This window comes from Camelina sativa, chromosome 17 (genome assembly GCF_030686135.1).
Source record: "Camelina sativa cultivar CO46 ecotype springtype chromosome 17, ASM3068613v1".
Classification (NCBI taxonomy): domain Eukaryota; kingdom Viridiplantae; phylum Streptophyta; class Magnoliopsida; order Brassicales; family Brassicaceae; genus Camelina; species Camelina sativa.
Genome location: NC_141896.1, coordinates 6,293,609 through 6,317,014, shown reverse-complemented (window position 1 = coordinate 6,317,014; position 23,406 = coordinate 6,293,609). Strand labels below are relative to the sequence as shown.

The following is a 23,406-nucleotide window of genomic DNA, read 5'->3' as shown; positions in this document are numbered from 1 at the left end:
AAAATTAAGGAATTCTATATTTATACGCGAACTGATAAGGAAAAAATCAGAGTTTTTGACATTTATTAGGTACAAGGAAACTCGAATTCAAATGTAAATATAGAGGCTAGTCTTTTACAGTACGTGAAAATCATTCATATAGTAAAAAAGGATACAAGTAAATTTAATTTGTGTTTGCTCAAAATAAAGAGAGAAGAAGAGAGACTTTTCCCCTAAGAAAAATAATCAGACATTGTCTTCTTTTTTTGTGTCTCTCTTCTTTCTAACAAACCTATCTCTTTGTTCTAGCAAAATTCGTAAGGAGGCAGAAGCAGCAGAAGAAGAAGAAGAAGAAAAATTTGGTGTCAAGACTTCTTACTCGCATTTGATCGACCGGTAAATGTGACGAACAAAGAGGAGTGCTGCACGGAATCCCACTGTTCCCAGCATTAAGAAGAATCCGTAGCAGATGCAAGCCATGTATCCGAAGAAAAACGAGGTTTGCATGAAACCTGACATGTCTGATCGTGCGTAGTAATAGTATAAGCAGTATGCGTATATAAACAAACCGGTTGATCCACCGCATAGGAACGATCTGCAATACAAAGGTCAAAGAATCAAGCTCAAGTTCTAAAATGATCAGAGAGGGAAAAAGAGTAGAGATGATTGAGAACTGAGTTTAACCAACCTCCACCACCATTGGTGATCTTCAGCAGCGAGTTGGAAGTAAGTCAAAGCAACGGTTATAAAAGCAGTGACAATGATGAGGATGATGAAGACAATGAAGAGAATACTGTAGATGGTGTAGATCCGGTGACCCCAGACACTAGCGAAAATGTAGTAAAGCTCAATGTAGATGGCACTGAAAGGAAGAAACCCAGCCATTGCCATCTGTGGGATAGCGCTTCTGTACCAAGGGAGTGGTGGAATCTCTCGGGGATATTTGGTTGTACGGCACGGTGCTTGGAACTCCGCTTTGCTGTTTTTACCAGCGATCCCACCCAAGACGAGTAAAGGCGATGTGACTAAAGTCCATATCAGGACGATGACCACAATGGTTCCAAAGGGTAATGCAGCGGTTGCAGTGTAAGTGATGGCCACGGTGTTAAGGAAGCAAAAGGTTAGGAATAATGGGCCACAGAAGAGACATCCAGTGAGTAACAAGTTCCTCACCTGCAACAATGTGACAAAATTGAGAAGTTAGTTTAGTTTCGGTTGAAGATGATTTTTGAGAAAGAGATTTACAGGTTAAATATTTACCCAGCTTTTTCCTTCAAGTTGGCAGTAGAAAGAAGCAGATGTGTATCCGGCGATTCCAGATGTGAGAGCGTAGATGACCACCAAAGCGGTAAAAAGTGCTCCTCGGTTGTATGGGTAGAACACTCCAACAAGAGCAAGCATGAAGATGAATATGGTGCTGATGAGAGTGGATAATCTCAATTAGTTTTGATAAGATATATATATATATATATATATATATATATGCAGATATGGATAGAAGTGTTTTTGGAAGAAAAAATACTCTTGATTTATAAAACACTTACAGCGTAAACAATTGAGTTCCACTACCGAGTGATGCGGCGAACAAAGAATTGTGAGTAGGGAAGCGAAAGACATCCCCATGAATGTACTTCCATCCAGTTTCCTCTTGATCATCAGCAGCTTCCTCGTCTTGAGCATACCTTTAGAGTGTGAGAAAAATGGTTCAGATGAGATAAGGAAGTGTAAAAAAACTTGACGAGGAGGTGTAGCGAGTAACTTGAAACTTACTTCATGAAATCATTCTTGAGGACTCGCATCAAGATAGTTGCAAGGAAACCAGTCAAAAGAAGAACAGTGACACATGAGTTAATAATGGAGAACCAGTGAATTTCCAAGTGATGTGGAAGAGAAGAAGACATAGAGTATTTCTCCATTCTTTTCTCAAAAGGAGTCTCAGTTTCCTTCCACTTGACAGTGTACATAAACTCAGCATCGACTTCCTTGTCCTCAGTGAGATCCACAAGCGAATGAGGATCCATTCTAGCACTGATTTCAATCACACGGTCCTTGTTGTACAGAATCTCAAACTGGATGTGCTTGTACAGGAAATATTTGAATTCACTCGGATCAGACTTGATATCTTTGTCAACCTTTCCAATGAAACCCCAGATAGGCAAATCATCATAGTACATCTGAAAGTAGTAGTCTTTCTCAACAGCCTTGCGGAACTGTTTGACCTCTTCTTTAGTTAGCTTCTTGTTGCAGTATACCTCAGAATCTTTTTCATCTCTGAAGTTAAGCTTGTATGGAGCACTAACAAGACGATCCCCATTTAGAACCTCTCCAAGAGCTTCCTTCTTCTCTTTCACACCCTCTGTAAAACCAAAAATCAATGGGATCAGATCAAATGTGAAAGGACAAAACTTTAAGCTATTTCAGTTGCAGCAAAGTCCAATAGTGTGATCAATCTAGTAAAACATATATGCATTTACCTGGGATACAGAAGGGAAGATCAAAATAGCGATAGGTCTCACTGCAATGATCATTGAACAAAAACCAAAATGAGTCGTAAAAGATAGATCCAAATGTAGTTAGTATGTTCTCTCACTACATTACACAAATTGTTTTGGTAGTGTATACTCAAATATATCAAGGTCTCGTAACTTATTTCAACAGCAACAGATTCGTTAGATCAATGATCAATATCTCAAAATCCTGAAGTCTACGAATTCGATACAGTCTCGGTCAGATCTGAAGAGAGCAGATCTAGAAAAAATATAAAGTACCTTGGGTTGTGAAACGGGCCGACCTTGTTGGCGTAGAGAGGAACGGTGTCTCCATCCTTGTAACGGTGGTTGGAGGCGTCGGATCTGACATAACCGGTGCCGGAGAAGAGAATGGCTCCGACAAGAAGGAGCAGTGTCGTCGGTGTCCTCATTGCGTTTTTGCTGCTCAAATCGTGAGATCTGAGTTTTTTTTTTTTTTAATAATGTATGGGAGAAAGGGAAGGAAAAAAAAAATGGAGGAAATAACGTTAATATTTATATACACACCAGTCTTCTTCAATTAAACTCCAGTCCAGTCAGCTGCTACACCAATTTTTTTTTATTAATTATTTTGGTTTCTTGTATTTCCTAAGAAAAATACATTGAAAATATATAGGCCATGAATGGCTGCCTGTTTTTTATTGGTTTTTAGATTTTGGTTTTTAGTTTTTGAATTTTGGATTTTGATTTTTTGAGTTTTTGATTTTTGGTGTAGATTTTAGTATTTGTAAAATCTGGTAACTTGATTAGTTTTTGGTTTTTATATATAATAATTATTTTTAAAATAGTAAAATAAATATTATAAAATAAAAAAATACAATAATGTAGAAAAAGTATGAAACGTAGATCTTTTATAGTAAAAAAGTATATAAGAAAAATTAGTTTAATAATAACAAATATGCAAGTCTTTAGGAAATATCCTTAGAATAATAGGTTTTAATTTGTTCATTGCACAAAAAAAAGAAGGTTTCGTTTGTTTTGGAATTTAATAAGTAATTAAAATAAATAAATATATATTAGGAAAAAGAAAAAGAAAAATCACGCTGAAAACCCAAAAAATGTGGTTTCTAGATTTTGTGAAGGAATTGCTAAAATTCTCTAAAAACTGGTTTTCCTAAATTTTAGGAACTCTATTTTTTCATAATCGTGAATGGCTCCAAAAATAGATTTTTCAGAATCTAAAGCCAAAAACCACTCTAAAATCAGGTGCCATTCAGAGCCATAGTATAATACAAAGGGATGTCTAAAGAGAATTGGTCTATCTTGTGTCTGTTTTATTAAGTGTATTTTAAATTGTATAAGGATATAGATTTTTAAGAATATATATACTCATGTGACTTTGTGAAACCAGGGACAGTGTTTATATATAACAATTGTAACATTTTTCTCTTTTTATAAAGGAAATAGAGAAGAGAAAGATTAATTTTAAGGGACTTTAAAGTTTTAAATTCTTGTGAAGCAAATATGAAATTGAACACTCACCAAACAAATCAGGCGTTACTAATGCCCGAGTTGACTGCGTATACGTTGGCAGCGGGCTACTACTTTAATTGTTGTGCCAAACCTATTTTATCTCTAGTGTGTTCGTTTCTTGGGTCGAAAATCTGACTTTATAGTTTTTCTAGACTTATCATATTCATGTTTTTTTCCCTGATATATGGTACGTGCGTTGTCGTAACGTAATTGCTTTGCATGATCTAATCATTAAACATTTTTTTAACACTTTCATTAATCATTTATATATATAGATATAAAACGCGTTCATGGCATGTACATTTCAAGGGGCTTTCTTATCTTATAAGAACGACGGAAAATTACAATGTATATAATCTACTTAATTATAACAAGTTACCAACCCGACTAGCTAAAAAACAGAAACTGTGAACAAGCTCCATGGGATGGAACAAACAAACAAAAAACAAACTCTGGTCAGTTTTGTTTGATTATTTGGTTTTGGTAAACATAAGTATATGTTCTCTCATTTGACATTTGATTCGGGTTATTATAATTTATAAACCTAGTTAATTCAGACAGGAATTCAGATAAGAAATAGCGTTCCCTAAACCCAACTCAAATTAGTGTTATATATTTCTCTATCTAATAAATCCTGTCAAACCAATCCAATCCAATCCACACTAGCTAGAATCAATCTCAGGTAACCTCTAAACCATACAAAACCGGTATTAAGAAACATGAACCAAATTCGGTTCGGTCTCAATTACATTTGTTGTTTTCGTAAATAAAATTAAATTAAATTTCACGGCTTTTTTGTTGTTGTTGTTGTTGTTGTTGTCCATTACAGAACCAAAAGATAAAAAAATATAGTAAACGAGAGAGATGGCGAGTATAATCGGCGCGGCGTTGCCGTACAGTTCACCGGAGAAAACAATAACATCTTCTCTGTATTCAGACGAAAGCGATTCTAATCCTGTGGATGCCGTTATTTTCGCGGGAACTTCTCTGGTTCTCGGAACCGCGTGTAGACAACTGTTTAATGGCACTAGAGTTCCCTACACCGTCGTTCTCCTCGTCATCGGCATCGTTCTCGGATCCCTAGGTTTCATTCCTATGCTATTCCACCCTCTATTTATTGCTTCTTTTTTTTGTTCCCTCCAGTAACATATGAGCAATCTAGTTTCGTCATACGTGGAATTTGAATTGACAAGTGTTTTCAATTCCCTTGTCTTGTTTCCACTTTCTTTTATCAGTATAGCCCAGTTTCAATCCTTAAGAAGAAAAGATTAATAAAGTAGTTAACTTCGGATTTTGTTTTTGTAGAATATGGAACTAAGCATAACCTTGGGAAGATTGGCAATGGAATTCGTATTTGTAAGCTACTTTTTTTGGCTCTATACTGTTAGATTACGAGCTGATTTATGGCATTTCTGAATTTTTTACAGCTGCAATGTAATTTTTACAGGGAATGATATAAACCCTGATTTACTTTTGGCTGTTTTCCTCCCTGCTCTTCTTTTTGAGAGCTCATTCTCCATGGATGTGCACCAGATCAAGGTTTTTATTTTCCTGGAGTTTGTGGATTGAAGCTACTTCTTTGTCTGTTTTGGTTCCGGCTATTTTGATTGTGTTTACATCATTGGTAGAGGTGTATGGGGCAAATGGTTCTGCTTGCTGGCCCTGGAGTTCTTATCTCTACCTTTTGTCTTGGAGCTCTTATAAAGGTAAAAACTACCTTTCTAACATTTTTTTGAGCTGTGAATAATTGACGTTTTATTAAGTTACGAGTTATATGGTTTTGTAGCTTACTTTTCCGTATAACTGGGACTGGAAAACATCATTGTTGCTTGGAGGACTTTTAGGAGCTACCGACCCCGTGGCTGTTGTTGCTTTACTTAAGGAGCTTGGTGCTAGTAAGAAAATGACCACTTTAATTGATGGGGAGTCTCTGATGAATGATGGGTAATCATATGTCAAACTCTTATGTTTTGCATCAAGATGATCTTATGTCATTTATGCTCAAGCGTAGTTTTTTTTTTTTTGAAAAGTTCAGGGTGTCAGTTGTGGTCTTTCAGTTATTCTTCAAGATGGTGATGGGGCAGAACTCTGACTGGGGTTCCATAATCAAATTTCTTGTCCAGAACTCACTCGGAGCGTATGGATTTTTCTCCCTTGTTAGTGGTATTTTGTGCTGGTGTCTCTATTCTCTCATGTTATGTTGTTCTGGTTTTTAGTGTAGGCATTGGTTTAGCTTTTGGCATTGCTTCAGTTATTTGGCTTAAATTCGTATTCAATGATACGGTGGTTCAGATCACTGTAACACTTTCAGTGAGCTATTTCGCGTATTACACTGTATGCTCCTCACCTTAACCTCCAATGCTGGAATCCTCCTAAATCTCTAGAAAACATGATATTTTTCTACCATGTACAGGCACAAGAGTGGGCTGGGGTCTCTGGAATTTTGACTGTGATGATTTTGGGGATGTAAGTCGTGGTGAATTTTCCCTTCTTTCTATTGTTATCGTGCTTAAAATCTTTTTGTTCATCAAATGATTGTAATAGGTTTTTCGCTGCATTTGCAAGGACAGCAGTTAAGGGTGAGAGTCACCAGAGTTTGCATCACTTCTGGTAATTCACAACTCAGAAATCCGTTTTCACTATAAGTAAGAAAAATATTTCATGTATCTTTTATAACCATATGACTTTCCTTAACTTTTGCAGGGAAATGGCCGCTTATATTGCAAATACATTAGTTTTTATACTCAGGTACGAATTGTCTGGCTAGATTCAAAAACAGAAAGTTAATGTTTCACAAAGAATACAGCTACTTCTCTTCTATCCATTATCCAGCAGAACTGTATTGCAGTCAATGTTTAAGCCGATTAATACAATCACATTGCATGTGTTTCTCTTTTGAATTGCAGTGGAGTTATTATCGCTGAAGGCGTTCTTAGCGGTCGGAGAATATCTTACAAAGGTGCCCTTCACATTTTATGTTTGGATTTTTTTTTTGTTCTGTTCTTTTCGTCATGATTATTATGAATATGGGAGATGATTACATGAATAATATCTGTTTATCCTGGATACCTCACTAATTCCTGATATCATTCCCGCTGTAGCTTTCTTTTTGGCGTATGTATTGGGGGTTAAGGAACATTCCTAACTCATAAAAGTTTTCTCAGGAATCTCGTGGGGCTTTCTTTTCCTCTTATATTTGTATGTCCAACTTTCCCGCTGTGTTGTGGTTGGAGTTCTGTACCCATTGCTATGCCGTTTTGGCTATGGATTGGACTGGAAGGAATCCATCATACTCACGTGGTCTGGATTAAGGGGTGCTGTGTCACTATCACTCGCTCTATCTGTAAAAGTGAGTTCTGAAGAAATGGTCGATTTATTCATGCAAGAGAAACATATTTACGAATTATATGGTTATCTGTTTTCAAATATTTTATAGATCTCTTCTCATTTCCATATCGCTGACATACTCTAGCTCTTGGTCATATGATTCAGCAATCAAGTGGAAATTTATATCTCAGTTCGGAGACGGGAACAAGGGTGAGTTTTGGAACAGAACTACTTTTAAGTTTCTTTCTGGACGCTCGTATTGTTATCTTGATGTGTTAAGCTGTTTTGCAGTTTCTGTTCTTCACAGGTGGGATTGTTTTCCTAACTTTGGTTGTGAATGGATCCACTACCCAATTACTCTTGCACTTTCTTCGCATGGACACTTTAACGGCCAGTAAGGTCAGGATGTTAATGCTATATTCTCTTGGGCTGATATATTACTTTGGTAGATAATGGAATCTCTGATCATCTGTGTTTGTGCTCATACGTGCACAAGTGACTGCATCCTTCTGCCGGTGTGGGTAAATTAGCTTAGGTTTGTGTGTTTTACCAACCGTTAATAGTTGAAGATTGGATTCAACCTGATTCGGAATCCGTCACTGATCCTTGAAATTTACAATTTTACATGCCCGCCCAATTGTTCAGAACTACTGCCTTAAGAGCTTTCCTGCTACTGCTACAGAAATATAATGATTATATTTGCTTTTCTGGTTTTATGTTTTTCTACTGGCAGAAACGAATATTGGAGTATACAAAGTGTGAAATGATGAACACCGCCTTGAAAGCTTTTGAAAATCTAGGAGATGACGAGGAGCTTGGATCTGCTGACTGGCCTACAGTTACAAGACATGTTTCAAGCTTGAAAGATTTGGAAAGGGGACACGTTAATCCTTACAATGGGTATGAAGCTGGAAACATTGACCCTAGGAATATAATGGACATGCGTATACGCTTCTTATATGGTATTTCACCATGTGTATGAAAATCTTCTGGTTGTCAAATTGTTGATTTTCCAAAAGTGGCTATTGATTCAAGACTCTTGCCTGTATCAGGTGTCCAGGCAGCTTACTGGGAGATGCTTGATGATGGGAGAATAACACGTAGCACTGCCAATGTTTTGATGCAATCAGTAGATGAGGCAGTTGACCTTGTTTCTACCAATTCTCTGTGCGACTGGAGGGGTTTAGAGCCGTGTGTTCATTTCCCAAATTATAACAAGTTTCTTCAATCAAGAATTATCCCCCGCAAGTTGGTCACGCGTTTAATCGTCGAAAGATTAGAATCTGCTTGTTACATTTCCTCTGCGTTTCTCCGTGCCCACAGGATTGCGCGACAGCAATTGCATGACTTTCTAGGTATGCATCACTCTGTTCTGTTATAATCTCTATGTTTATTATATTCGTTAAAGACTGTATAACATAAAGACTATCTATCTGATGTGCCCTCGAAATGAAAACCTTTGGTCTTTCATTTACCTGAAATTGTGCTTTCTTCTTTATGGGTACCCCATGTAGCTCAACTGAGCGTTAACTCCCAAATTCATATGTCTCGTAGCTATAATGTTTGATTTACACAGGTAACAGTGACGTTGCTTCCACTGTAATAAGTGAAAGTGAGGTGGAAGGAGTAGAAGCAAAACAGTTCTTGGAAGATGTCCGTGATTCATTTCCTCAGGTTTTGAGACCATATACTTCTTTTGAAACCCATAAAATTTTGTCATGGATTAACTTGTCTTTTAAAAACAAGACAAAGTGGCTGATGAATAGCCATAAAATTTGGTCAGGTTTTGAGTGTTTTGAAAACAAGACAAGTAACACATTATGTGCTGAATCATCTAAATGGATATATCAAGAACCTCGAGAAGGTTGGGCTGTTAGAGGGAAAAGAAGTTTCTCATCTTCAGGATGTTGTTCAGGTACTAACTCTAGCTTACTTTCTCCTTAAAATGTTTCTGCCACATGCTAGCTTATCCCCCTCTCTCTTTCTCTCTTTCTCTTTCACTCTTCAGTCTGACTTGAAGAAGCTCCTGAGAAATCCTCCTTTACTAAAACTTCCAAATATAGAAGATTTTATCGCTAGCAATCCGTTACTGAAAGATCGCCCAAGCTTTAGGAGTTTGGCCACGGGCGAGACACATTCATGAATAAGACTTTGTAGGTTTTCTTGTCAGAAGCAAATCAAGGAGTAGACTCAGGTTTCAGGAAGAGTCAGGAACTCGTTAATGTTCTTTCTTGCACACACCTGGATAGTACCAGGACCCGTGTGCCCCGGTGCCCTTGGTCAGATACCCAAATTACTCTTCTTTTTGTATTACCAAATGCGTCCTGCTTTTTTGTTCACAAATCCACACTCTTTGGTTGAAGTTCACAATCCATACACGCTGGCATAAAAGTTTAATTATAACGCATATATTTAAATATTAACGCTTATAAAAAAGCACAAAGTATATCGTTTTTTCTTCATTCACGGAAGCATCACGGAAGCATCACGGAAGCAAAGTATATCCCAAAGATTGTATAGTTTACTAATCCAGTCATACAGTGTATAGAGTAAAATACTCAAATATGAAGGAAGAAAAAGTATCCACCCATAGAAAAAGTATACTAAAATTCATAAACGAAAAACCAAAATCGGTCGCTCACTAAGCCAAAAACGCGTTAACTTGGAACCAAAGAAAGAAAAGTCTGTGACCACTTCGAACTCTGAACAGTTACCAGTTTAAACTAAACCTATAGTATTTCACTTATATGATATGCAGGGAAGAGAAACCAAACTGCACTAAAAAAGCTTTACCATAGTAAGAACACACAACGAAAAAGTAAAGCAAGAAGTATGACATAAGTTCTTTTCTTATATATGACCTTAGGAGGAGGACGAGGGAGGTTCAAGGCGAGATTAGGAGGTGTTGGCAATGGCCGGACTGTTAGAAAACCTGGTCGAGGAGGAGGAAGAGCAGCTGGACAAGGGAAGCTATTGGGATCTCCATAAATACCATCACCTTTCTCCTCTCCATTAGCGTTCTGAGTCAAGGCTTGGTTTGTTGTGCGACCGATACTTACTGCGTGACCATCCCATATTACTTGGTTCATATTTCTTCTTCTCAATCTCTGCTTTTACATCATTTGATGAGACTTCTTCTTCAGTTGTTCCAAAGATATCAGGACGCAGGCGGGCCAACCCGACAAATCTTTTTAGCAATCTCATCATCCTGTGCAAGTGTGGTCTCACGAATCTTAGCAAACATCCGATCCTGCTGCTCTTTCAACTTAGGATCAATAAGAATCTCGTTAATGGGAATTGGTGATCATATAACAACTTTAGTTGGATCTCTCTATGTGATGATCCTATCGTCTGGCTGGCCTCTTCCAATTCTTTATAACAATCCTCATTAGGTGCTTCTCTACCGTGTACATTTTCAATCCACCATTCTCTTCCAGGTTCGCTGCTCTCGTTAAATCTTTCTGCAACACAAGTTTTGTTTTCCTCAATATGGGTAGAAATGTTTTATTTTTGTTAAAAACCTTGAATGGTAAAAAAAATTAGGTTATTGGAGAATCAAAAATCAAAAACGGACACAAGAAACGTAGTTTTGGACTTTTCTGTAAATAAAATAATTATCTAGAATTAAAAATCGATCTTACCTAATAAAATGTAAATTTTTTTTGGTTAAACATTATAAAGTTTAGTTAGGTTAATTAAGTCATTACTAGATTTTGACCCGTGCTAGAGCACGGGTTGAAATTTCTTTTATATTATAATTTTAGAATAAAATATAGTTTATATGATTGTTTTTAAAAGTTTTTTTGGATAAAATATTATGCAATAAAATCATACGCTAAATATGAAGGCTCGAACAAACACCTATGTTGTAAGTTTTCTATTGTTAATTTTTGTAATTTTATGTATGAAAAATGGTTATGTTTATTGTTTGTTTTTATTTTAATTTTTGAACATGTTTGGTGAAAGTGTTTTAATATGAACCGTACTTAGGTAAGATTTTATTTTTAATTGCAGAATAAAATCTCAGAAATCACGATTAAGTGTAATAAATTGCCAAAATTTTATTCTTTTTTATGCCTAACAGTATATATTTTGTAACAATACATGAAATACTAAAGATTTTCTTTTGGAAATTATATAAATCATTGGAATATTCTCTTTAAGAAGATTCTTTGGGATATTCTTAAGTGTATTCATATAATCCACAGATTGACCAATTAATCTAGAATTTTTTTTGTAACCAATCAATATTTAATGTATAACCTATTTTGTAACCAACTTATAAAAATTATATAGTTTACAAAAAAAAGTTGTGTACTTCCGTTTTATTATATAGGGGATACATATTAAAAAGAGAATAAAAATGGTAGTTTTCAAACTAAAACTCCAAAACATGGCATTTTTCCAAATTTACTAAATATATATATATATATATATATATATATATATATATATATTTAAAGTAACTCAAATATATATATTTTTTTGAATAAAATGTAAAATTTATTCGAAAAAACTTTTTACATCAGTGATTGGTCAAATTTTGTTTAAAGTATCTCAAATTTAGTTTAAAGAATCCATAAAATATGGTCTTAAAATCTGCAGCCATTCAAGGCTTAAAAAAAAAGAAAAAAAAACTCACCACACTTCTTTTATTTCTCCTATCTTTTGTAAATAGAAAAGAACAACTGATAAACCAAAGGTCCAAACCAAGAATCACCATTCAAGTTTTAAATAATCTAAAAGCTATTAGGGCATGTTTATTGGGGGATCATGTGGGGGTGTTCTTAGATGAGAAATAATGTAAAAATATTGTAAGATCAGGTCTTAAGATCTTTTGTTAAGAAGTTAGTTATTGGGAGATCAGGTATAAGATATTAAGATTTAATATTATAATATTCTTATAGAAATTTAAAAATGTTGAATAAATACAAAGATTAATGTTTAATATATAATTTAAGTATGCTTAAAACTATTTAATAAAATGTTTATTAATATTCTTATTACACATATTACAATTATTAAAATTTATAAAATAACATTTTATTAAAAAACTTATAAAACTTTTATTAAAATTAAAAAAAAAACATTATTACTTAATTATTTAAAGAAGACAATCATTTTATTTAATTAATACAAATGACCAAATTTATTCCAAATATTCTCAATCAAATCCTCCTTTTATTTGCGATATGCTTGTTTATCACGAATTAATGTATGGCCTTCACCTAAACCTTCAAGATTTGAAGACATAGTTACTGAAAAGGTAAGATCCGGAGTAGTTCCAGTTCCATCTTCTTGTTGGAATTCTTGTTCGTCATAGAGTGTGTATGAATCTCGTTCATCTTCGACAATCATATTATGCAGTATGAGACATGCTCTCATTATATATGCAATTTTACCCTTTGACCATAAAAGAGTTCGATTTTTAATCATGGCGAATCTAGATTGCAAGACTCCAAATGCACGCTCAACATCTTTTCGTGCACCTTCTTGTTTTTGTGCAAATAAACGATGTTTCGGATGTTGTGGGTGTGGGATGGATTTAACAAATGTCGCCCACTCCGGGTAAATACCATCCGTCAGATAGTAAGCCAAATTATACTCATTTCCGTTGATATAGTACGTAACTTCGGGAGCTCGACCGTAAATAATGTCATTAAATACTGGTGACTGATCAAGGACATTTAAACCGTTACAAGTACCTGGAGCTCCAAAAAATGCGTGCCATATCCAGAGATCTTGTGAAACTACTGCCTCCAAAACCATTGTTGGCTTATCGGTGCCTCTTGAATACATTCCTTTCCAAGCGGTTGGGCAATTTTTCCACTGCCAGTGCATACAGTCAATGCTTCCAACCATCCCGGGAAAACCCCTCTGTTCTCTATAAAATAGTAGCCTTTGAAGATCCTCTTGTGTTGGTCGGCGTAGGTATTCAGTGCCAAACAAGTCAACTATCCCGACAACAAAATGTTCCAAACATTTACGAGCAGTACAAGCAGCAAGACGTATGTATTCGTCAACCGAGTCTGTCGCAGTCCCATATGCTAAAAGTCGAATTGCTGCTGTACATTGTTGTATGGGTGATAGACCATTCCGGAAGGTTGCATCCTTTTTTGGCTTAAAATATGGAACTTCTTCACTGAGACGATTCACAATACGCAAGAACAACGGCTTGTTCATTCGAAACCGTCGCCGGAAGTGGTGAGCATTGAAAGTGGGATTATCAGAAAAATAATCGTTCCACAAACGTTCATGCCCTTCTTCTCGTTTTCTATCAATATATTCACATGATTTCCTTTCCAACGGAATTTCCTCTTCAACAGATTCAAATTGGTTACTAAATTGCTCTTGAAAGTATTGGTTTAAACTATCATTATTGGGATCATAATGATAGTGAAATTTGTTGGAAGAAGATGCCATAGCAATGAAGAAAAGAAAGAAATATTTGTTTTGGGTGAGAAGGAAATGATAGTTTTTTAGGAAAAGTAATATTTGTTTTGGGTGAGAAGGAAATTTGTGTTTGATGATTGTTTGTTTTGTTGGGAGAAATGTTTGTTTTGTGTGTTGTGAAACCTTGTGCTCTTCTCATATATATAGAGTGATCAAAGTATATAGAGTGATCAATGGCAAATTCCAAACTAAACACCACGGGTTCATAATTCAGAAAGAAACAACAACAACCAACATCACGGGTTCATAATTCGGAAAGAAACAACAACAACCAACATCACGGGTTCATAATTCGCAAAAAAAAACAACAACAACCAACATCACGGGTTGCAATACCAAAAGAAAAAACCAAACATCTTTTCAAGACAATAATTTACTTGAGCTGGTTCACTTTGTCCGTCAGCTGGATCACTCGGTCCGTCAGCTGGTTCACTTTGTCCGTCAGCTGGATCACAAGAACCTTGAGCTGTATCATTTGGTCGTTGAGCTGGATCACTTGCTCCTTGACTTGGATCACTTCGTCCTTGGGTTGAGCATCACGGTTCGACAGACTAGGTAATGGACCAGCTTCACGGTTCAATGGTTGCGGTTCATAGTAAGCGGTCTCATCCTCATCTTCTGTATCGGAACTATAGTTTAAGGGGCTGTTTATGCCCTCGTCATAGTCAGAGAACATGTCTTCCACAACCTGAAACCAAAACAAACCAAACATTAGACATTCATTAAAGTTTCTGAAAACACATAAACATATATAACCCGAGTTAAACATAAACATAAGCAAATTTATTAAACACATGAAGTAGAGTTACAACATAAACATAAACATCAAATAAATATAAGCCGATTCATTAAAAACATCAAATAAAACTAAAATTAAACAAGCATAAACCCTAAAGCTAAAACAATTCAGCCATTAGCTTCTTCTTCAGTCAAATCAGAAGTAAATAACGGACATTTACCGTTTTAAATAATAGTTCAATTTTAAACACTAAAGTTCAGTTCAGTTTAAAACACTCAAGTTCAGTTTCAGTCAAAAATTTCTTAATAATCAGTTACTACACAACTAAAGTTCAGTTTGGTCAGAGTATATATTTAGAGAGTGACGTTAGCCAAAGAAATGAGGAGAGGTCTGTGAGAACGAGAAAGAAAAGTGAACGAGAACGAGAAAGGGACTTTGGCCAAAGGAAATCATCCTATCAGTTACATAATGAACTACCTTAAATGGAATTTATGTGTAAATGAGCATGAAAAGTGGACTAGTTTATGAAGTTAACAAACCATTCAACTTAGACACAAACAAACATTTTTTTGAAACCATTTTTTTAAACCACTTAACCTTTTACTTGCGAGTAAACAAACAAAACCAATTTAAGGAACTCAGACACAAACAAACAAACGACCAAAACAATTTTTAAAGTTAACAAACAAACGATTCAAAATAAGCTAGAAACCATTACTCAGACACAAACAAACCATTTGAATTACTTTTCACTTGCGAGTAAGGAATGATGTTGATGGTGGTCCGATTTATTTTGCCCTCCTTAACCTCATAAACAAACCAAAAACAAGAGTTAAAACATAGGAGACAGAGGAGAAAGAGGAGAAAAACGATTACAATTCACTCATACAAATCTATTATAGGGTTTACTATCAATACAACACACGAAAGGCATAAAATCTAAACCCTAAATCGAAACCCTAAATCGAAACCCTAAATCGAAACCCTCAATCGAAACCCTAAATAAAAACCCTAAATCGAATAAATATAAATTGAAACCCTCAATCGAAACCCTCAATCGAAACCCTCAATCGCAACCCTCAATCGAAACCCTAAATCGAAACCCTAAATAAAAACCCTAAATCGAAACCCTAAATCAAAACCCTAAATCGACACCTAATTCAAAGATGAAATTAGCTTTAAATCGCCGGAGCTTACCTTCTCTATAAAACCGGAGGAGACGGAGGAGATAGAGGAGACAGAGAAGACGAGGAGGCGAAGAGATCGGTTGACTTGGCGAGACAAAAGAAACAGTGGAGATGACGAGATCGGTGGACACGAGGATACGAGGAGAAGAAGAGACGAAGAGATCGGTTTAATTGGTGTTTTAATGGCCGGAACACACCAGAATCGGAGAAAAAGAAATCTGTCGGCGTTTCGCCTTTCGGGAGAGAAGAAGAAGAAAACACGAGTTCCAAAAAGAAAAAAATGAAAATGAAACGAAGTAAAAAAAATGATTTGGGAATAAAATTCTCGTCCAATCACAGCGAGCCACATCTCCGAGGATCAGGCCCAAGAACTGATCCCAAATAAGATCAAAAGGCCTGATCTAAAGGCCACTATTCATTAAATTTTATTTTTTTAAGCCCTAAGATCAGGCCACCAGTTATTCCAATAAACATGGCCTTACAAATACTAAAAACCCAAAAATCAGTTACAAATAATAAATAAACTAGGTACTAATCCGCGAAAAACTCCGGGCTGAACTTTTTTTTGATGAAAATTTTGTAATAATTTATTTTTTTATTATGTTATTTATAATAGTTTGCAATTAAAAATTCGGTTTGCTTATATTATAATTTTGTATTTTAAAAATATTTATTGAAAACTGTCAATAAAACATTTGCATGTAATGATCCGAACCATTATGTTGGGAAGCTCAGTATCGAGATCGTTGTCTCAGATGCGATGGTGATAAGATCAATTCGGTTATGCGCGAAAAACTGGAGAAGGAAGAAAGCGTTCAATTTACGGATCTGAAACAGCGTGAATTACCCATTGGTAACTGTTCATTGGTCTAATCGTTTATAATTGATGGTAGATTATGTTCATTGATCTTTATATGGCAATACAGTTTATTACTGGTTAGTGATGATAATTGATATTAATAATAATACTACACACACTTTTTTCGAATTGTTGTTCAACCAGGCAAATAGTAATACACACACTTTTGTTCAATTGTTGTTCATAAATTTTTTTTTTCCTAAATTAAATCCATCAATTTTGTTTTAATATATTTTGGTTATTTATATAATTCTTGCTTGATTTGTTATCAAATTTAACTCTCTCTTAATTGATTTGAGTGTCAAGCTTTTAGAATCACGAAGATTATCAATTGACTTAGTTTTGTTTTACTGAAATCGTTTTTTTTTTTTTTTACTATAGCTTTCTTATTATAGTTCGGATTACTTAAGAGAGGTCTAGGTTATAAAATAATCATGCTTTACACACACATTTGTTCGAATTTTTCATCCATCACTTCTTGTTGTTCATAACAATTGAACTTGACTGAATTAAATTTTATTTTTATGTCTAAATTAAATCTATCAATTTTGTTTTAATACATTTTGGTTATTTATAATTCTAGCTTGATTTGTTATCAAATTTGACTCCTTAATTGTTTGAGTGTCAAGCTTTTAGAATCAAGATGATTATTTTGACTTGGTTTTGTTTCATTGAAATCGTTTCTTTTGACAGTAGCTTTTGTTATGTTTTACTGTATTTTGATTTGCATTTTAGGTTTTATAAAAAAAATTAGAATCACTGTCTAAGTTTTACATTTTGAATTGGTTCATACTAACGTTTAATGCTTTGTAAGGAAGGGTCAAATGTAGCAAAATCATAGTTAATTGTCAAGGATCTGTCAAGGATTAGCGTTAAACGTGTTATATATGAACCCTTTAAAAAACAAAGAAACATAATTAAGCAACATGAAGTGATGGAGGAGAAGGATGAAGTGATGGAGGAGAAACATAATTAAACAAAGAAACATAATTAAGCAACAAAGAAACATTATTTTGAATTCACTATCTGAAATCACAAATATATATAAAATCCTAATAACACATTTCGTGTTTTTAACTTTTTATCAACGACCGAGTACTCATAAAATAAATAAGAGGTTAAGTCAACCATTTTCTTTTGATTTCAATAATCAAATTAGTCTCTCCCAATCCTAATTGTATCATGGTTACTTGGATTAAACCGATCCGGTCCATGAAAGATAGAGACTTGATTGAGACGATTACTTAAAACCGGAGTCACCCGCGTTTACTACAACCTCTGTTACGCTTAGAAGGATCCGATAATTAAATGGTTTGAAATATAACCCGACCCGGTTCAAACTGTGAGGAGCAGGTGTGTAATTTCGTAAAAAGGGCGCTCCACTCGAGTCGGCCAATAATTTTCTTCTCCACTACGAAGTCGGAGACTGAGAACTTTCATCGACGGCACGGCGGTCTCCGATCCCACTCTCGATCTCCGATTATACAGTTAGGTTCACGATTGTTGTTGGATTTCACGTTCAGATCTCATGATCCCTCATCCGTTTTTTTCCCCGTTAAAGCTCCTTAAAACCTTGATGCAACGGCCTAGTGCTCGTTCCAGGTTGAAATTCAAATCAGATATGATAGATCCTCCCGAGGTTGAGACTTCACCTGGTCACCACCACAATCGATCATCGCCGTCCACACTCGCTAACCACAAGTCAAAACGAACCAAATCGATTGTTTTGTTAATCGTTGCTTCCGTAGCTATTGCGTTGGGGTTATTGTTTGTTTGCTTTTCAATCGTACGCTCTCGGAGGAATCGGAGAGTTTCGCTGCTCCGGTACAGCGTCGTTATCGATGGCGGGAGTTCGGGGACCCGAGTTCATGTGTTCGGGTACCGGGCTGAATCCGGTAAACCGGTGTTTGATTTCGGAGAGGAGAGTTACGCTAGTTTTAAGTTGAGTCCTGGTTTGTCTGCGTATGGTGATAATCCGGAGGGAGTGAGTGAGTCAGTGACGGAGCTTGTGGAATTTGCTAAACGGAGAGTTCCTAAGAGAGTGTTGGAGGAGAGTGACATTAGGTTGATGGCTACTGCTGGAATGAGATTGCTTGAATTGTCTGTTCAGGAACGGATTCTTGAAGTTACTAGAAGGGTTCTTAGATCTTCCGGGTTTGTTTTTCGAGAGGAGTGGGCTTCTGTTATCTCTGGTTAGTTATCTTCAGTTGTTCTTTAAGATTAGGGAATCTTAGGTTGATCACACTGACTTGTTCATTTGTGGAAGTAAACGAGAGTGTTTTGTTGCGATCTTTAAGTTTACCTTCAGTTGATGCTCTTGAATGACTTCTTTTTAGTATTGGAGTGGTTTGAGTTTATGTTGCAATGAGACTTTTGCTTAAAGTTTTAGCTTAGTTGAGTGAGTGATAGTAAAATGTGCCCCATCCATTGCTGATTATGGTGCTAATTACTGGAAATCTTTGAAAATTGTTCAGGATCTGATGAAGGTGTATATGCTTGGGTTGTTGCAAATCATGCGCTTGGTTTGCTTGGAGGTGGACCTTTAAAAACAACTGGAACTGTTGAACTCGGTGGGGCTTGTGCTCAGATTTAGTTTTTCCCCTGTCAAATCTGTTATCGATATAGCTTAACTGTGTGATAATTGATCAAATCTGTTAGGTGATGACTGTTTGTGCATTCATTTAGGTAACATTTGTGTCAAGTGAGGTATGTTTAAAGCATCCTAGCCTACTTCCTACTTCCTTTTTATGTCTTTGTTTTCCTAAATTTGATCCCATGTTATCTTTTTGGTTTTCAAACAGCTTGGAAATTGGGTTAACCCCCGTGGTCCCTCCTTTTTTGAAGCCATAGTTGAGCCTCCCCTTGATTCTGTTTGAGGCTCCCCTTGGTTCTTTTCCTGAAAATGCTACTACCATGGTGAGAGTGAAGAAGCAACCAAAGGGCCTGTTTTTCTAATAATCTGAAAACTTTTGAGATTTCTAATCTTTTATAAAACTAAAAAAATTGGTAGCGAGAAAGCACAAGAAGTAGAGGGACGTGAAGAAGAAGAGTGCGTACATACATGGCCTGTTTTTTTGGAGGAATAGACTTTCCAAATAATTCTCACTTATTTGAGCCAAACTTGGAACCATTTCAAACAACATATCAGATTTATTGTTTAATTAAAGTGATGCAAAAATCATTTAGGAGTTTCATGAGTGTATGAAAAGGGGACTTAGCCTTAAATAGATTTTCTTCTTATTGCTATCATTTCTAAAATTTCAGTGATTTGCAATTGGCGCCTCTTTTCCCCAACCATAGTCTATGTGCTAGAATTGGGTTAGGTTTAATTAGGCAGTTAGGTTTGTGTATTGGTTGCATTTGTGACTAATCGCGTGTGGAGGGTTAACAAACCGACAAACAACTGGAACTAACCCTTAGTTAAAATGAATGAGCAGTTATAAAAGAAAAGGAAGATCCCACTCCTAGAATGAATTATGGAACTCTATTATACAGTAAATTTTGCTTCAACCTTACATTATATTTTACTTTACAATAGAGAAAATGATGGGATTAGTCTATATTTAGAGCAGTTTTATTTTCAACTCTAGTTTTTTACACCAACTCTAATTTAGAGTCAAAAATAGAGTAATAAATTGAAGGAAAAACTATATGTTTTTGTAATAACGCTTGAATTTTAATGAAATTTGTTTTGCCAAAAAAAAAGATTGGAAGAAAAATATGTTCTATTTTAGGGTAAAATATTTGAGATTAATATTTTAGGGTTTAAGTATCCTCTCTAGAAATAACCCTTCAAGGAGAGAAGACACAAAAATTAGGAAACAAAATAGCAAAATTTTGTGAATATATCTATATTAACATTTTTTAAGTCCTTTTTTGTTTAATCTTTTATTTGTAAAATTTGCATAATTAACCTTTTGATATTAGAAATAATATTAAAACTTGGATTAAATATTTGTAACAAAATCATGAGCTGAATCTAGAATGTTAACCATAATAACTTATCTTCCTTATTTACAATTTGTTAAATGGAAATATCTATACAAAACCAAAATTCAATAAAACATTTTTTATTACCAGCTGTACACTAAAATATATATAACAATGCACCATCTATATTAAAAATCATAATATTCTATATACAAATAAAGAGGAAATTATCCTGTAAATCCTTGTTAATTTCTTTCTTCTGCCAAGAAAGAAAAGACACTTTAATTTGTATTTATATCTCTTCCGTAGGCACATTAAAGCGAAGCCCATTATCAACCCTAATATATTACAGAACTCTCTGAAGTAAAATTCTCGCTCCTTGTAATGTCCTAATATATTTGTGATCGAAACAATCACGGCCGTGTCTCTCTAGGGTTTAGCTAAAGTCTTTGAATGATGAAGCCGCCTACGGAGGAGGCAGCTGCGGCCCCAATATATGTGTATTGGGACATAAAGAGGTGTCCGGGTTCCCGATGGATATGATCCCCGTCGGGTGGGTCCGTGTATTAAACGGTATTTGAGGAATTTAGGCTACTCTGGTCCTATCACGATCACCGCCGTTGGCGAACTATCAAAGGTCCGCCGTGACATCCTAGAAGTGGTCACCACCACTGGAATCTCTCTTCTTAGCGAAGCCCATGGTTAGTATCCTCTCGATCATCCCTAAAATTATTCATTGCTTCCTTGCTAGAAAGTACCTAAGTAGTAATTGCTAGGGTAGTAATAGGAGAGATGCCTAAGTAGTAATTGCTTAGAGTAGTAGTAATAGGATGATGGTTAATTAGAGAGAGAGAGAGAGAGTCCTAATTAAGTGGTTTCTGAAATAATAGGTCCCGGAGACATGGTTGATCTTTTCCTCAACTGTTTGGGAGAGGGTCCAACTCCCTCTAACGTGATGGTCATATCAAGTCCACCAGACTACGTTCCTCCCAACTTCTCTTCTCTTTGTTGCGGGAAGAATGGTTACTACGGTATTTTCCCGTTTCCATTTGAGTCTACTCCAGAAGCTGCTGAGACTCTCTGGAAATATCTGAATATGTTAAGGGTACTTGAGGAGGAGGATAACTGCAATGACACAAGGGTTGAATCTGTCCGCTGGGTTTGCGCTGCTTGCGATGATCTGCTTGGCCAAGGCTTTGAAAACTTCGTCACGCACCTCTCTTCTCTGGAACATGAACATGAGGTATATTAAAAGCATCCTTGCCCAAGTCCCCCAACCTACTTCCTTTTTATGTCTTTGTTTTCCTAACCATGTTATCTTTTTCCACTTGGCTGTGAATTTTGGTTTTCAAACAGCTTGGAAATTGGGTTAACCCCCGTGGTCCCTCCTTTTTTGAAGCCATAGTTGAGCGGCCTCACCTTGATTCTGTTTGAGGCTCCCCTTGGTTCTTTTCCATCAAATGCTACTACCATGGTGACAGTGAAGAAGCAACCAAAGGGCCTGTTTTTAATAATCTGAAAACTTTAGAGATTTCTAATCTTTTATGAAAACTTGAAAAATTGTAGGCTTAGTAGCGAGAAGCATAAGAAGCAGAAGGACGTGAAGAAGACCGAGTACATGGCCCTTGGTGTTGTTCTTCTTATGGCATTAAAATGCTTTGTTCTACTCAAATGTTGGGTTAACTTATATATATAACTTATGCTTATTTTTCAAATCTCGTTTATTTTAAGTTGTGGAGATCGGACATAGCAATATGTTTCAAATGATCAAATAATTTGACAGCGGCACAGTAAATCATAGGAACAGTAAAGTTTGATTGTTCGATAGTAAATAATTGCCCGGCACGGGTGTAAGTACTAGTAATCGCATACAGATATTTTCTCCTATCTTTTAAATTACCTACTACAATGATATCGTACAAGTAAAATCTTTTCGATCTATAAATTCGATAACGTTTCTGAGTCATTCATGCTCTAGTCGTATCTTTTGTAACATTTAGATTCCCAAAATTTTGGCGCCTCTTTTCCCCAATCATAGTCTATGTGCTAGAATTGGATTAGGTTTAATTAGACAGTTAAGTTCGTGTACTGGTTGCATTTGTTACTAATCCCTTATAGTGGAAGGGAACAAGCTCTTTTATAAACCCAAACAGATATATAATTTCTTTCTAATTGTAAAAAAATTTCAGAACCATATATATATTACAGAACTCAAGTAAAAAAATTCTTGCTCCTTGTCTCTCACGTTTCTTAGAAAATTCATCACGCACAAGTATGGCTTCAAAAAAAGGAGGATAACTGCAATGACACAAGTTGTGAATCTGTCCGCTGGGTTTGCGCTGCTTGCGATGATCTGCTTGGCCAAGGCTTTGGAAATTTCATCACGCACCTCTCTTCTCCGGAACATGAACATGAGGTATATTAAAAAGCCATCCTAGCCTAAGTCCCCAACCTACTAGTTTTTCCCTTTAATGTCTCTGTTTGATCCCATGTTATCTTTTCCCACTTGGATGTGAATTTTGGTTTTCAAACAGCTTGGAAAATGGGTTACCCCCGTGATCCCTCCCTTTTGAAGCCATAGTTGAGCCTCCCCTTGATTCTGTTTGAGGCTCCCTTGGTTCTTTTCTAGAAAATGCTACTACCATGGTGAGAGTGCAGTTTCCAGCAATAAATTTTATCCGGGGCAGTAACATTGACCCTTAAAAAATAATTAAAAATAATGACTGTTATTAAACAATTTTATGGACTTGTTAACAAAGAAACATATATAAATTGGATTTTGTCTAATATTCGTATGTAATGGGCTTTAAATGTTAATATAATTATATACAAATATACAATAAAAAAGAAAAGAAAACGTGTGTATTTTGTAGAAAAAAAAGAGTAATAGGGGCACTAAATAACATTTCAACAGGGGCAGAATTAAAATCT

At 35.7% G+C, this 23,406-nt stretch overlaps 4 protein-coding genes and 1 pseudogene across 17 annotated transcripts; 3 read left to right on the top strand and 2 right to left on the bottom strand.

Annotated features, from left to right (window-relative positions):
• Window positions 1-35: 35 nt before the first annotated feature.
• Window positions 36-3,090, bottom strand: LOC104755766 (transmembrane 9 superfamily member 2). The gene is made up of 7 exons (XM_087496224.1): window positions 2,748-3,090; window positions 2,454-2,494; window positions 1,750-2,335; window positions 1,524-1,661; window positions 1,240-1,396; window positions 668-1,152; window positions 36-574 (listed from the first exon to the last, which is right to left on the bottom strand). The coding sequence occupies exons 1-7, from the start codon at window positions 2,897-2,899 to the stop codon at window positions 355-357; spliced, it is 1,779 nt and encodes a 592-aa protein (XP_087352350.1). The 5' UTR covers window positions 2,900-3,090; the 3' UTR covers window positions 36-354.
• Window positions 3,091-4,766: 1,676 nt separating this feature from the next.
• Window positions 4,767-9,615, top strand: LOC104755765 (sodium/hydrogen exchanger 8). Of its 10 annotated transcripts, none has more exons than XR_015587295.1 (19): window positions 4,767-5,064; window positions 5,286-5,336; window positions 5,428-5,519; window positions 5,609-5,686; window positions 5,767-5,924; window positions 6,016-6,117; window positions 6,197-6,314; window positions 6,394-6,446; window positions 6,525-6,590; window positions 6,684-6,728; window positions 6,887-6,939; window positions 7,145-7,329; window positions 7,473-7,517; window positions 7,615-7,706; window positions 8,041-8,207; window positions 8,360-8,662; window positions 8,884-8,981; window positions 9,091-9,222; window positions 9,316-9,615. XR_015587295.1 is itself a non-coding variant. In XM_019239578.2 (19 exons), the coding sequence occupies exons 1-19, from the start codon at window positions 4,845-4,847 to the stop codon at window positions 9,448-9,450; spliced, it is 2,271 nt and encodes a 756-aa protein (XP_019095123.1). In that variant the 5' UTR covers window positions 4,767-4,844; the 3' UTR covers window positions 9,451-9,615. The 10 variants fall into 10 exon arrangements, 4 of the variants coding, with proteins under 4 accessions (XP_019095123.1, XP_087352348.1, XP_087352347.1 ...); XR_015587294.1 differs by having other exon boundaries at window positions 8,041-8,269; XR_015587293.1 differs by lacking the exon at window positions 7,615-7,706 and adding an exon at window positions 7,599-7,614.
• A 2,873-nt stretch (window positions 9,616-12,488) lies between these two features.
• LOC147923359 (uncharacterized) lies at window positions 12,489-13,730 on the bottom strand. Its single transcript, XM_087495294.1, has 2 exons — window positions 12,710-13,730; window positions 12,489-12,616 (listed from the first exon to the last, which is right to left on the bottom strand). Exons 1-2 carry the CDS (start codon window positions 13,728-13,730, stop codon window positions 12,489-12,491), a joined length of 1,149 nt encoding a protein of 382 aa, XP_087351420.1.
• Window positions 13,731-17,887: 4,157 nt separating this feature from the next.
• Window positions 17,888-19,733, top strand: LOC104755763 (putative apyrase 4). Of its 4 annotated transcripts, none has more exons than XR_015585818.1 (5): window positions 17,918-18,737; window positions 19,020-19,115; window positions 19,231-19,251; window positions 19,347-19,461; window positions 19,556-19,733. XR_015585818.1 is itself a non-coding variant. In XM_010478226.3 (4 exons), the coding sequence occupies exons 1-3, from the start codon at window positions 18,074-18,076 to the stop codon at window positions 19,248-19,250; spliced, it is 807 nt and encodes a 268-aa protein (XP_010476528.1). In that variant the 5' UTR covers window positions 17,888-18,073; the 3' UTR covers window position 19,251; window positions 19,347-19,733. The 4 variants fall into 4 exon arrangements, 2 of the variants coding, with proteins under 2 accessions (XP_010476528.1, XP_019094873.1); XR_762249.3 differs by having other exon boundaries at window positions 19,204-19,251; XM_010478226.3 differs by having other exon boundaries at window positions 17,888-18,737; window positions 19,204-19,251; window positions 19,347-19,733.
• Window positions 19,734-20,796: 1,063 nt separating this feature from the next.
• LOC104759227 (uncharacterized) lies at window positions 20,797-22,190 on the top strand (annotated as a pseudogene). The gene is made up of 3 exons (XR_015587575.1): window positions 20,797-21,176; window positions 21,366-21,718; window positions 21,832-22,190. The product of XR_015587575.1 is annotated as an uncharacterized LOC104759227 (transcript).
• The last annotated feature ends 1,216 nt before the right edge of the window (window positions 22,191-23,406 follow it).